We start from the raw sequence: 11,498 nt of genomic DNA on the forward strand, positions 1-11,498 counted from the left end.
CTATTCTATTCTATTCTATTCTATTCTCTGCACAGGGAATGTGTCAGCCTTAAAGCCTGCTCTTTCCTCCTCTTCCTTTTCCTCCTGTTTTAGAGCTAGGACTAAGCACCTTGGTTGCCTGTGTACGTATGTGCTTATGGCTGATGACTGAAATCTTGTATCCAGGCCTGTGCCCTGGGATCCAGCTCATTCCTTCATTCCAGAATCACCAGGCTGGCGACACCTGCCAACCTGCCTGGGTTCCCCCTCCCCCATTGTTGGACTCCCACCTTTTTCTGCCTAGCTGTTCAGTTTTGGGACACGAGGCATTTAAGTACGTAGGGGCAGGTTTGTCATGCCTGCTGGGATGGGTCAGAATAGGAGGGAGTCTCTCCTCCCCTTCTGCTCTGCCCTAGTGAGACCACATCTGGAGTATTGTGTCCAGTTCTGTGCTCTCCAGTTCAAGAGGGACAGGAAAATATCAGAGTCCAATGGAGGGCTATGAGCATGATTAAGGGACTGGAACACATCTTACAAAGAAAGGCTGAGAGACCTGGAGCTGTTCAGCCTGGAGAAGACTGAAAGGAGATATTATTAATGTTTATATACATCTTAAGGGTGGGTAGGTGTCAAGAAGGGGCCAGTCTCTTATCAGTGGTGCCCTGTGATAGGATGAGAGGCAATGGACACAAACTGGAACACAGGAAGTTCGTCCTCAACACGAGGCAAAACTTCTATACTATAAGGGTGATGGAGCACTGGAGCAGGCTGCCTGGAAAGATTGTGGAGCCTCTTTCTCTGGAGACTTTCATGACCCAACTGGATGTATTCCTGTGTGGCCTGCCCTAGGTGATACTGCTTTGGCAGGGGGGGTGGACTAGATGACATTTGGAGGTCCCTTCCAACCCCTAACATTCTATGATTCTGTGATAGATCAGACTCCAGGGACCAAGATCTAGGGGGGGTGCACCTGGCCCTGTGAAAGGGAAGGGACACCATCCCATTTCCCTTAACGCACTGCTCACCTGCCAGCTGCATTGTGCTCTGTATTTGTCCTTCTCCAAAACAAGCAGAGGCTTTTTTTTTCCACGTACAATCTGCTTTATATTACAGGCCTGGACTGCCTCTCCTCCTGCCTCCAGACCAGGATCTGCTGGTGGGCTGCTTTCTTGGTCCCCTCTGAGCAAAGCTGGCCAGGAGTGGTTTGGCAACCGTTTCTGGGACAGCTCTTAGAGCATGGGTGAGTCCTTCTTGTCTTTGGGGATTTCTGGGAGCTTTGTGGCATCTGTGAGGAGGCTGGTCACTGTTGGAGGACTGTGGGTAGCTGGAGAGATGAGGTTCATGGCATCCAAAGGCAAGGGCAAGATGAAAGCAGCAGGTTTCTCTGCAGTAAGGGAGTGCAGTGCATGGAGACAACGGAGTTGAGCAGCAGCAGGGGCACTAGACAGGATCTCAGCTGCCATCCGCAGGGACTCAGAAGCAGCCTTTTCCCCCTCAGCAGCAATAACCTGCCAAACAGAGGATTAAAGATGATTTCTGTGACACTGGGAATAAGGGGCAACAGACTGCTCCTTAAAGAGGGAGGTTGCCACCATAAAATTCCCAGGGCTGGCGTGATTGTGACATTCCAGCTCTCTGAAGACCACCACACTAGGCCTCTTGATGCTCCCCAAAGTTCAGGACTTCATGTCTAACTTATTTTTACCAAACCCACTAGGGCTCCCAGTTGATCATACCCTTGCTGCAAAAGCATGGGAGTGGGCAGGCCCAGGCTTGTGCAAAGGGTACTGAATACCAAACTTTTGAGAAGCTCAGCTCAATGCATAGAGACCAGCCCAGACTGAGCAAGATGCAGGGTACATGACAATGGTGGCAGCCCTGCACTGGGCTCCTAGAGGAGAGTGAAACACTGAGGAAGAGGTCCCCATGGTGGTTGCTGTGGGTTCAGGGATAATCCCAAACATCTTTGATGTGTCTTTCTGTCCTTCACATCCACCATATAGCAGATCTGGCACTCTGCTGGGCTGACCCAGATTTTTGCTGCAGCTCCCCTTGATATACACAGCTCTTGAAAAGGAATTAGAGGAAACCTCTCTTTCCAGAGCTGTGCTTCAGCAGCATGTCTTGGAGAACTCAAACCAGGAGGTGGGAAAGGGAAAGGAGGATGCTTTGGAAGGAGATCAGGAGTATTCAGAACTGACATACCCGCACTTTGGCCTGTCTCTGGGCCTCTGCTTCCACAGCCAGGGACTGCTGGACCTCTGCAGGCAGCTGCACGTTGTTGCTGTGGTGGTAAAGCACAGGGATTAGCTGGGCTCTGGGTTCTCCAAGCAGCGCTGGATGGTCAATCTGAGGATTGGACTGGGCTCATCAGTCAGTCCCTTGTCTCAGCCTTTCAGTGGGTTTTATGATATTCACAAAAATGCTTTTAGCATCCACGGTGTGCTTAAAAGCTCTACTTGAGATGCCTGCCCCACATACAAAATCCCATTCACAGAGCTTTAATCATACCCAGTTAGCCTCTACTGCAAGATAAGGGCACACTGGCATGGCAGTGAGACCTCCTGGCTGAGAACCAAAATAGCTAGAAAGGAACAGGGGCTTTGGACCAAAGCAGTCACCACGTAGCTCACAAAACTTGGGTGGTTTTTGGTTGTTTTGGGTTTTTATTTTCATTTGGTTTGTTGTTGTTTCTGAGTGTCTCTTTCTGTGTGTCTTAATTTAGCCTTTTACCTTCATTCCCATCCTTTTCCACACTGGTTTTCTAGTGACCAGGCTTGCATGATCACTAGACGACAGAGAGACCTCATCTCTGTGTCTCTGAGGCTTTAAGTCTAAGCCCTCTTTGTAAGACAGCAGAGAACTTGCTAGCAGCTGCTTTCAGGACAGGCACAGAAATGGACTTCTCAACCTTTCTGCATGGGCTTCTGAGTGATGAGCCCATCCTTACCAGTGCTAGGACCTCAGAGTCTTTAGAGTGGGACACGGGATTCAGTGCCTGCTGCTCCTCTTGGTCTACCAGAATTGGTTGCAAACTCTGCCTACAGCAGCAGTAAAATGCTGTAAAAGGCTGTCAGTGCAGTAGCAAGCACAGTCTTCACACATGAAAGTTTTGACACAGAGGCTGAAAGGAGCAGGGAAAACAGGAAGGTGAGAGATGAGGCTCTGCCTTCTGCAGAATAGCTGGAGGAAGAGATCCAGAGGCAAAGCAGGAAGAGGAGCAGGCAGTAGTGAGCAGGGCAAAAGGGCCAGGCAAGTTCCCCTCTACCAGCATTTCCTACCTACATTTCTGTTCTCTCCACTTTGATTCCCCAGCAGCCTGTGACAGCATCCAAAGCCACCTGTGAAGAGGAACACTTTTAGAGCATGGGGAGATCACCAACAGCACTGGCTTTGACAGGTTGATGGCTGGACTCTGTGATCTTAGAGGTTGTTTCCAAATGAAACAATTCTATGTTTCTATAAGGAAAAGCTTTTGAGGGCGCTGGAGCACTGGACCAGGCTACCCAGAGAGGTTGAGGAGTCATCTTCTCAGGAGTCTGGACATGTTCCTGTGCAACCTGTTCTAGGTGACTCTGCTTTAGGGTGGACTAGATGATTTCCAGAGGTCCCTTCCAACCCCTACCAGTCTGATTCTGTGAAGGCAGTTAACTGTGGGCTTTTGTGTGCTGTTGTGTGAGTCCCCTCAGAAATACTACTTCATAATTTTCTATGTGTGTTTTTGCCAGGAGTTTAGCATGATTTAACCAGGCTATACTGGGTCAGGTGTGGAACCAGTTCAGGTCCATAGGAAACATTCAGTTCTGGACCAGTATCCCCACATATGTGTTGTTTACAGAGAACTGCTGCTGGAGATCCCACATACATTGAGTTTGTGGCAACCTGATCAGACTGCAGAATACATTTCTTGTGAGAGTCTCCTCCCTGGGGTAAGTGCTGAAGCAAAGGTATCACACACACTGGTAAAGCTGGTCCCAGTGGTTCCTTCATGCCTCTCACACCATCCTGTCTGCCTCCCGTGGGGCCCACACTGTGTATCCTTCCTCTACAGTGATCAGAGTCAAAAAACACAGAAGAAAACCCTCCCATGTCTATGTGAAGGAGATGCATTGTTACTGCACCCTTCTGCAAGCTAATGCCTGTGGTTTTCAGGGACTGATTGCCTGAGCTCCATTGTGAAGCCTCGGTTTACCCCTTGCTCTGCTGTCTCCTGCCCTCTGGAAGCACCTTTATCTCCTGGCTGATGGTCTTCCTGTCCAAGAGAAGTTCAGAGAAGGCTCGATGTGCCAGGAGACGCTTTGTGGTGGTCTGCACCAGCAGCTGGATGGCACTGGAGATGCTGGTCAGGGTGGTGAGGAGAAGAGAGGCATTCTCCAACCGGTAGTAGCAGACAGCATCGATCTCCAAGGTAACCATGTCTTTGGTCACTACCTAAGCAGAAGACATTCGGGGAGATGGAGCTGGTTCTGACATCTCTAAGTCAGCACAGAAAAGCACACAATTAAGAGAATAGTGAAGACTCTCTGGATGGTTATATCTTTGTTTCCACTTCTGCTATTGACTGCACCATATAACCTCTGGATCATGGTTCCCTGAGCAGCATCTTTGTGTCTGTCTCTTCAGTACAGCTCTTGAGACAGGGACTGTGAGTATGTAGTCATCCTGCTCCAAGAGGATAGGCTGTATCCTGAGCTGTACGCTCACTCACTGTATCTCCAGAAGGAAACCTGCTGTATGCCATAGAGGTGAGCTTGGAGATGCCACCAGACAAAGACTGTCCCACAGGCAATGCAGTAGCACAGACCACATCCCTCAAAAGGAGAGGAGCAGCTGTGGCTAGGGAGGTTTGTGGGTTCAAGGTTTAGAAACAAGGGTTCAGCCCTTTCTTCTGCCCAAGTAGTAGAGTGCCACACTTACATTGTTTTAAGATCGTAGTTTAAGTTCCTGTTCCTGCTGCTCCTCAGTGTGGTGGATAAAAACCATGGTCCAGCATCTCTGGCCCTGCTACACCCCACTGGTGTATGTTGCCAGTGAATCATGTCAAACCAAATGAGATTAAAGGCAGCAATTTTTAAATAGAAGAGAATTGACTGTGGTGATTTTTTTTTCCCCCCTACATTTTTTGAGGTGTTATGGTTACTTTGAAATGTCTCTTTCAAACTTTTATGTGCAGAGATGAAGGCTGGAAGCATAAGGAAAGTGTAACTTTAAAAAGATCCAAAAATTAATGTAGAGGGGAGGTGTCAGCCATACCTGATGGAAGGGGATCTCTAGGGTTTTCAGGCGGAGGTCTACCTTGTGATATGTGTCCAGGCAGGGAAGGAAAAAGAAAAGACCTGTGGAAGGAGGAGAAAAGGAGGAAGAGAAACTGGTGAGAGAAAGGAAGAGAAACTGGTGATCATCAGAATCACACAAATTGCCTTTCCTGCTTGGGAGAGTTTGGCATGCACAGCTACAAAGGAGCAGCAACAGATAGGCCCAAATTCTGAGGTTACTTCTGTGCTGGGAAAAGCCATTAGAAGATACTGGCCCTTAAGAGGAAGGGAACAAAGACATCCCATCTCCTGTCCAGCCATGCCTGCTTGGAGGGCACCAGTATGTGAGCTTTGGTAGAGCAAGAAGAAGAGGAGTGATGTGGCTGAGGGGAGCTTGGTAAACACCTTACCAGGTCCTCTGGCTCTGCCAGGAAGGAGATGTCCAAGTCGGAAAACGATGGCTCTCTCATACTCCCTCACCACCTGCAGAGGGAAACAAAAGCTAGGCTGGAGAGGAAGGTGTAGGACTGGGGAAAGGGATCTCACACCTCAGTTGTGGAGTCACCACAGCTAGTGGAGTCACCTGTCACCACCAAGTCCCTTTACATTTATCCAGGTCCCTTACCAAGGTCTCCCTTTATAAGCGGAGAACCTGGCCCAGAATTGCTGCCTAGCCTTGTGCCTGAGTAGCATTTGAGCAGGCCTGTGACAGACCAAGGTTTGGTGGGTAGCTTGTGTAAGAGCTGCCCAGGGTTTCCAAGCATGAGACCAGCATTTTGCTTCCTTACAGCTTGCCTAGACTTCAACACTCTGAGTTAAATTTTGGTTGTCCACCTCCCACAGAACCATGTGTGTGTGTGCTCGCAAATGTAAAATCTGAGCCATGCTACTGACACTCTTGTGGAGAACAAGATGCATGTGAAATTCCCTGGGAATCAAAATCTGCTTCCTTGTAGCCGTGCTATAAATCTGAGAAAAGAGGAGAAAGAGGTGGGGCATAAAAAGATATTAAATAACAGACCAATCTCTTAAATGTTTTTAAGTCCAAACCAATTTACCTTGTTTTTTTCAGTGCAGCCATCTCTGGGCTGAGTAGGCTGAAGATGGTGTTTTTAAAAGGGGTAACCTAAGCCCTTGCCTTGCTGGTACTGCAGGCTGTGGTTGGAGCCCTCTGTGGCAGCAACATGTCAGGAGGCAAAATTAACCAGAAGCTAAAGTTATGCAAGTAGAGCCCTGGACCAAAAAAACTTTATGCTCATGCCTGACAATTGTGGAATGAGTGGGCTGTGTACACCCACATCAGGCACCAAATACTAAACCCAGAGAGGCCTCATGACTAGTCTCACCTTCATGCAGAACCAGATAGAAATGGGGAAGGTCACTATCACGAACAGAAAAGACAAGATGGTCAGAAGCCACTCACAGATGCCCAGACCTGGAGACTTTACACCTAGGGAGAAATCCAACATGACTGTGTTAGAAGAGGACTGATGGCTAGACAAATGCCTACACAAATCAGCTTCAGGGTTGTCCTTTGCCTAGATTTGGTGTAGATGGAACATTTGTCTCTCTGTGGAGGTGTGTTAAAGAATATTCCTTGCCCCGGGTGGCCAGGAGCTGCAGGATGGACTGATAGATTTTTGTCTCTGTTTTACTGTCAGAAATTGATCCACGCTTTGTTATAGTAGCTTGATGAGAAAGCAGCCTTCAATTTCAAGACCTGTGCCTGCCAAACAGTGTTGTAAGTTTTGGCATGGGAAACCTATTAGATGAGCTGGACTGGCAGAAGCTTATCTGGGAAGGTAAACTTTCTCTTTACTACTAGCCTATCAATCAAAATCAGTTTTCCACATGCACGACTTCAAGTGCCTTTTTCTATCAAAGTATCTTAGGTCTGTTTGCAACAGGGGTTTAGTTGCACCCCATCTATCTAATGCAGTGGGACCAAGCCACTGATGTTTCTGAAATCTCCCTGTTCTCTACAGCATTGACATTAACATACTGGAGGCTGACTGAGCTCATCACCCTCAGATGAATATTACCTTCTACATCCCCCCAGAGTAACTGTGGGTCATCTTGCTTTGGCTGCCCTTTGTTGTTCTTCTGCCTGAGGGAAAATCCACAGGTAGGTCAAGGAAATTGATAGATTACTCTGAGTGTACCTTGGTCCAGAGGCTGGACCATGTTTTCCTGCAGTGAAATTAGCATCCCTTCTGCTTTGGATCCCTTCTAGCCCTTCCATCCCTGTCCCTTTGCCTTTGGACCTCTAGGACCAGGTCCTGGGGGAGGTTCAGATTCCAAGAATGTGTGAGGACTACAGCTCCACAGCACCACTCACTAGCTGGGATTTCTGTGATTAAGGCAGAATAGACATCTATGAAAATTTTAGTTCCCAGAGAAACAGGAGCAAGTCTGAGCTTTTGTGTCACTCCTGGGGCTGCAGAGCTGCTGGCATCGAAGCAGTGGTGCTGGCTTCTGTAATGCACATCTGCCGTGTCTGTAGTAATTCTGGGTCCAAAGAGGCCCAACCATCTTGCCAAAAGATTACTGATGCTCCATCCTATCAGGACAGGCTGAGAATCTGCCTAACAAACACGTGGCCTGGAGAGAAGCTGCTCTTGAAGGTTACTCAGAAGGGGAGCTATGAGTGCGCACCTTAAGTGCAGCTCTTCTCTGCAGTGCAGTCTGTTCGGCTATGACCTGGCATTAAGGCTGATCCCATCCACCTGAAAACAGGCAAGTGAGAAAAGGAAGAGAATAGAGCAAGAACAGAACTGGGGAGTGGCACCTGAAGCATGAAGGATGCTGGGGATGCAACTGCTTGTTACAAAGCCCATTGCTGTGCTATCAGCCAGTGCTGATCAGCCTGGACTGACTGCAGGAGACTGGAGTCTCCTCTCCTGAGGATAACTACGCATCTCTGCAAGGTGGGTGTGATGACACTCACCTTGCAGATAGCAGAGCTGTACTGTGACCCAGGCAGAGCCAAAAGGCCCATAGCTTTCTGGCCCCTTTCTTTCTGTCAGTCATACCTTCCTCTTGCCGCTCGCTGTCCAGCAATGCCATTGCCTCCATTTCTTCGTCAGATACCACGTCATCCACATCCACCACTGTGGATGTGTGCACCCTGCCATCAGCCCCTGCGGTGCTCTTGATCTCCTTTGCTTTCTCCTGCTTTGTCTCTCCCTTTCCTTTGCTGGTTTCTCTGCTGCTCTTCTCTCGTTTGCTCTGTGTAGCGGGGGACTCTCTGCGTCTCCTGTGAGACTCTCTGGAAGTGCTCCGAGGCCTCTTATCCATCCTCATCTGCACCGAGGAGCATGCAGCTGCCTGTGGGCGTAGGATGAGTTTGTGCTTGAATTTATTGCTGCAGGCAAGGGAGGAGGGAAGGGGAGGCGTCACATTAAGGTTTGTTTCAAGTTTGTCACAGGCTTGTCAGGCCTAATAGACAGCAAAGTCAGCAGCTGTTTTCCAGCTGCTCTGCTCTCATCCCACACTGCTGTGGAGATGGGAAGGAAGCTTAGACTTGGACAGGGTAGACTCCGGGGTGGATTCTGTTTTAATCTTCCTGCCTTTGGAAATTTAGTAGATGCTTTCTGCAAAGCTGTTGAAAAACAATCTAAATGTAGATATCAGATGTGTCTCCAAAGCCTTCACAGAGGGAGAGTGGCCCAGAGCAATAAACAGCAGGGCAAAAACCCCTTACTTGTGAGACCAGTGAAGAGGACATTTGTGGAGAGCAGCTGGGTGAGTAGTACTTCTGCTCTCTAGAAACCTTTGGGTTGGCACAGTGGTGGGATCCTGGCTGCAAACACTCTCTCACAGGTCACCTCATGATTTAACAGCAGGGGGAAATTTGCTGGTCTCAGTTCAGCCATCAGTACAAAGCATGGAGGCCACTGCAGGGCTGGAGGTGTGGAATCTGTCTTCTAAATTGCCAAAAGAGTTTGTGCTTCAATACCTTTGTGGTTTTCCACATTAGGAGTGTGGCAGAACAAACATAAGAGCTTTGTCTTTTCATGGTGTACAGCCTCAGGTGACACCTGCAGAAAACCCCACAAGAAACATTTCTAAAGTGCTTTGAAGTCACCAATTGTAGTCAAACAAACAAACAAAAACAAACCACCACCTGGCTGGAAAGTATGCTACAGCAAGACAATGCTGGAACATAAAGTGGTGACTTCTCCATCAAGGGGCTGGTGCTGAGCTCAGGGATGCACAGTCTCTGGTGTGGAGGAGCAGATGGAGGGATCTGGGAGGCTGGCTGGGGAGGTGCTGCTCTTGTTTTGTCACAGATTCCTATTTTATTGAAGACTTGCGGCCCACATGGAGTCAGGATATTGCAGGCAGGGGGGAGAGGAGCACCAGCTCCCTGCTTTCTCTTCTCTGACATGCTGGGTGCCTTGTCAGCAGGTCACTGGAGAGGAGGAGGAAAGTTGGATGGAAATGGAATGTAATTAATAAATTTGTAAGGTGACTGCATTTACTTTGGAAGTGCTCCAGAGACCATTTTCATTTTGTGGATATCACTTGTCCAGTGTGGGGCAGGGGCAGATGGTCTCTAGCTGCTGAAAGAGTAGGTGGTGTTTTAAGGAACAGCAGCAAGCAGTGGCTCAGGTCTAGTTTCAGCTGTGCAGGGTGGCCATGATTGGCAAACCTCTCCCTCTACACGTCCTGGGCTTCTGATCCACCTTGGAGCTGGTGACAGACATACTCAAAGTTATCAAAGTCTGTGCTTATGAGAAAATAACTTTTATCCTCAAAGACAAGGTTTTGTTTCCTTGCAGGTGCAGAAATTGTTTGGAACCCCATGTTGGTATGAAGTGATGCTCCAAAACAAGGATGTGTAGGATGGATTCCCAGAGCTGTAGATCACTTCCCTCTATTTTTTTTCCCCCCTCTCATATCTCTCTGTTTAATTTCTTAGGTTTGATGTTTCTTCCCACGTTTTGATGGACCTTTTAACTGTTGTTTTGCTCTCACCTTCTGAAAATGTCACCTGGGCTTCCAGTTATTTTTATACATGTTGCACTCTGTGCTTGGATTAGAAACTGAATTTGTGGGTACACTGGAACAGGTAACCATTGCTTGTCCTCTTGATGCAGACTACAAAACCAGGGATGGAGCATCTCAGGAGGCAGCTGTTCCAAGGGAGAGAGTTAACTGGAAGTGTTCTACAGGTTGTTGTGACTTTTTTGTGTGATAGAAGGGATGTTTAGCTCATTCAGAGTATGGACTTTCTGGCTGTGAGTGCAGACTGGAATTTGTAGCCATTGCTCAATTCCTGCCATCTCAACTCTGCCATTTGGTTGGACTTTGAAACGTTTGGTTATTTTTTCCCTTTAGTAATGTGTTTTTAGGAAGGGATGGAAAAGAACAGCACAGAACAGCACAAACTGCCAAACCTGTTTGTGCCCCCTCTATTTTTCTCTTTTGAAAGTCTTTAGGCCTTCCTTATCCCAGGAAAATCTTCTTACCAAGAGTTATATCCTCTGCCAACCTTCTCTTGTGGCTGTACACAACTGCATGATTGAGGCATATAGGTAAGGAAAGACCTCCAGGAGTTCTTACTTTGGTGTTTTGTGTACTAATGAACTTGAAAGCCTGGGACTGCAGTTGGACTCTCTGCTGCACTTCACAAAACCCACCCTCTGAAAACTTTTGGCAGGCTGTTCTGATCCTTTAGAGAAATTTTAGTTTGGGTTGTTGAAGTTTACAGGCAATCTCCCTTCCCCCTTGTGGGAAGGGTGAACAAGAGAGGATATAGAATAGAACAGAATAAACCAGGTTGGAAGAAATCTTTGAGATCACCATGTTCAACCCACCATCCCACACCACCTAATCAACTAAACCATGGCACCAAGCACCCCAGCAAGTCTCCTCCTGAACACCTCCAGTGATGGTGACTCCACCACCTCCTTGGGCAGCACATTCCAATGGGCAATCACTCTCTCTGTGAAGAACTTCTTCCTAACATCCAGCCTAAACCTCCCCTGGTGCAGCTTGAGACTGTGTCCTCTTGTTCTGGTGCTGGTTGCCTGGGAGAAGAGACCACCCCCCTCCTGGCTACAACCTCCCTTCAGGTAGTTGTAGAGAGCAATAAGGTCTCCCCTGAGCCTCCTCTTCTCCAGGCTAAGCAGCCCCAGCTCCCTCAGCCTCTCCTCACAGGGCTTGTGCTCCAAACCCCTCCCCAGCTTTGCTACCCTTCTCTGGACATGTTCCAGCAACTCAACATCTTTCCTAAACTGAGGGGCCCAGAACTGGTCC

The 11,498-nt window shown here is 48.3% G+C and overlaps 1 protein-coding gene across 3 annotated transcripts; it reads right to left on the bottom strand.

Annotated features, from left to right (window-relative positions):
* NPHS2 (NPHS2 stomatin family member, podocin) lies at nucleotides 1–8,549 on the bottom strand. 3 transcript variants are annotated; one of them, XM_068141425.1, is made up of 8 exons: nucleotides 8,267–8,549; nucleotides 6,581–6,684; nucleotides 5,645–5,717; nucleotides 5,233–5,315; nucleotides 4,172–4,410; nucleotides 3,261–3,320; nucleotides 2,185–2,263; nucleotides 1–1,487 (listed from the first exon to the last, which is right to left on the bottom strand). In XM_068141425.1, the coding sequence occupies exons 1-8, from the start codon at nucleotides 8,535–8,537 to the stop codon at nucleotides 1,209–1,211; spliced, it is 1,188 nt and encodes a 395-aa protein (XP_067997526.1). In that variant the 5' UTR covers nucleotides 8,538–8,549; the 3' UTR covers nucleotides 1–1,208. The 3 variants fall into 3 exon arrangements, with proteins under 3 accessions (XP_067997526.1, XP_067997527.1, XP_067997528.1); XM_068141426.1 differs by having other exon boundaries at nucleotides 2–1,487; nucleotides 3,265–3,320; nucleotides 4,207–4,410; XM_068141427.1 differs by having other exon boundaries at nucleotides 1,225–1,487; nucleotides 3,265–3,320.
* Nucleotides 8,550–11,498: the final 2,949 nt, after the last annotated feature.

This window comes from Melanerpes formicivorus, unplaced genomic scaffold (assembly GCF_026170545.1).
Source record: "Melanerpes formicivorus ecotype bairdi unplaced genomic scaffold, bMelFor1.0.p_v2 SCAF_7, whole genome shotgun sequence".
Lineage (NCBI taxonomy): Eukaryota > Metazoa > Chordata > Aves > Piciformes > Picidae > Melanerpes > Melanerpes formicivorus.

Coding starts and splice junctions, on each gene's coding strand:
- NPHS2 (XM_068141425.1), bottom strand. CDS start 8,537: ATGAGGATGGATAAGAGGCCTCGGAGCACTTCCAGAGAGTCTCACAGG. Junction 6,685..8,266: donor CAGCGAGCGGCAAGAGGAAG/GTATGACTGACA, acceptor ATTTCTCCCTAG/GTGTAAAGTCTCCAGGTCTG. Junction 3,321..4,171: donor AGGAGACAGCAGAGCAAGGG/GTAAACCGAGGC, acceptor TCCTCTTCACAG/GTGGCTTTGGATGCTGTCAC.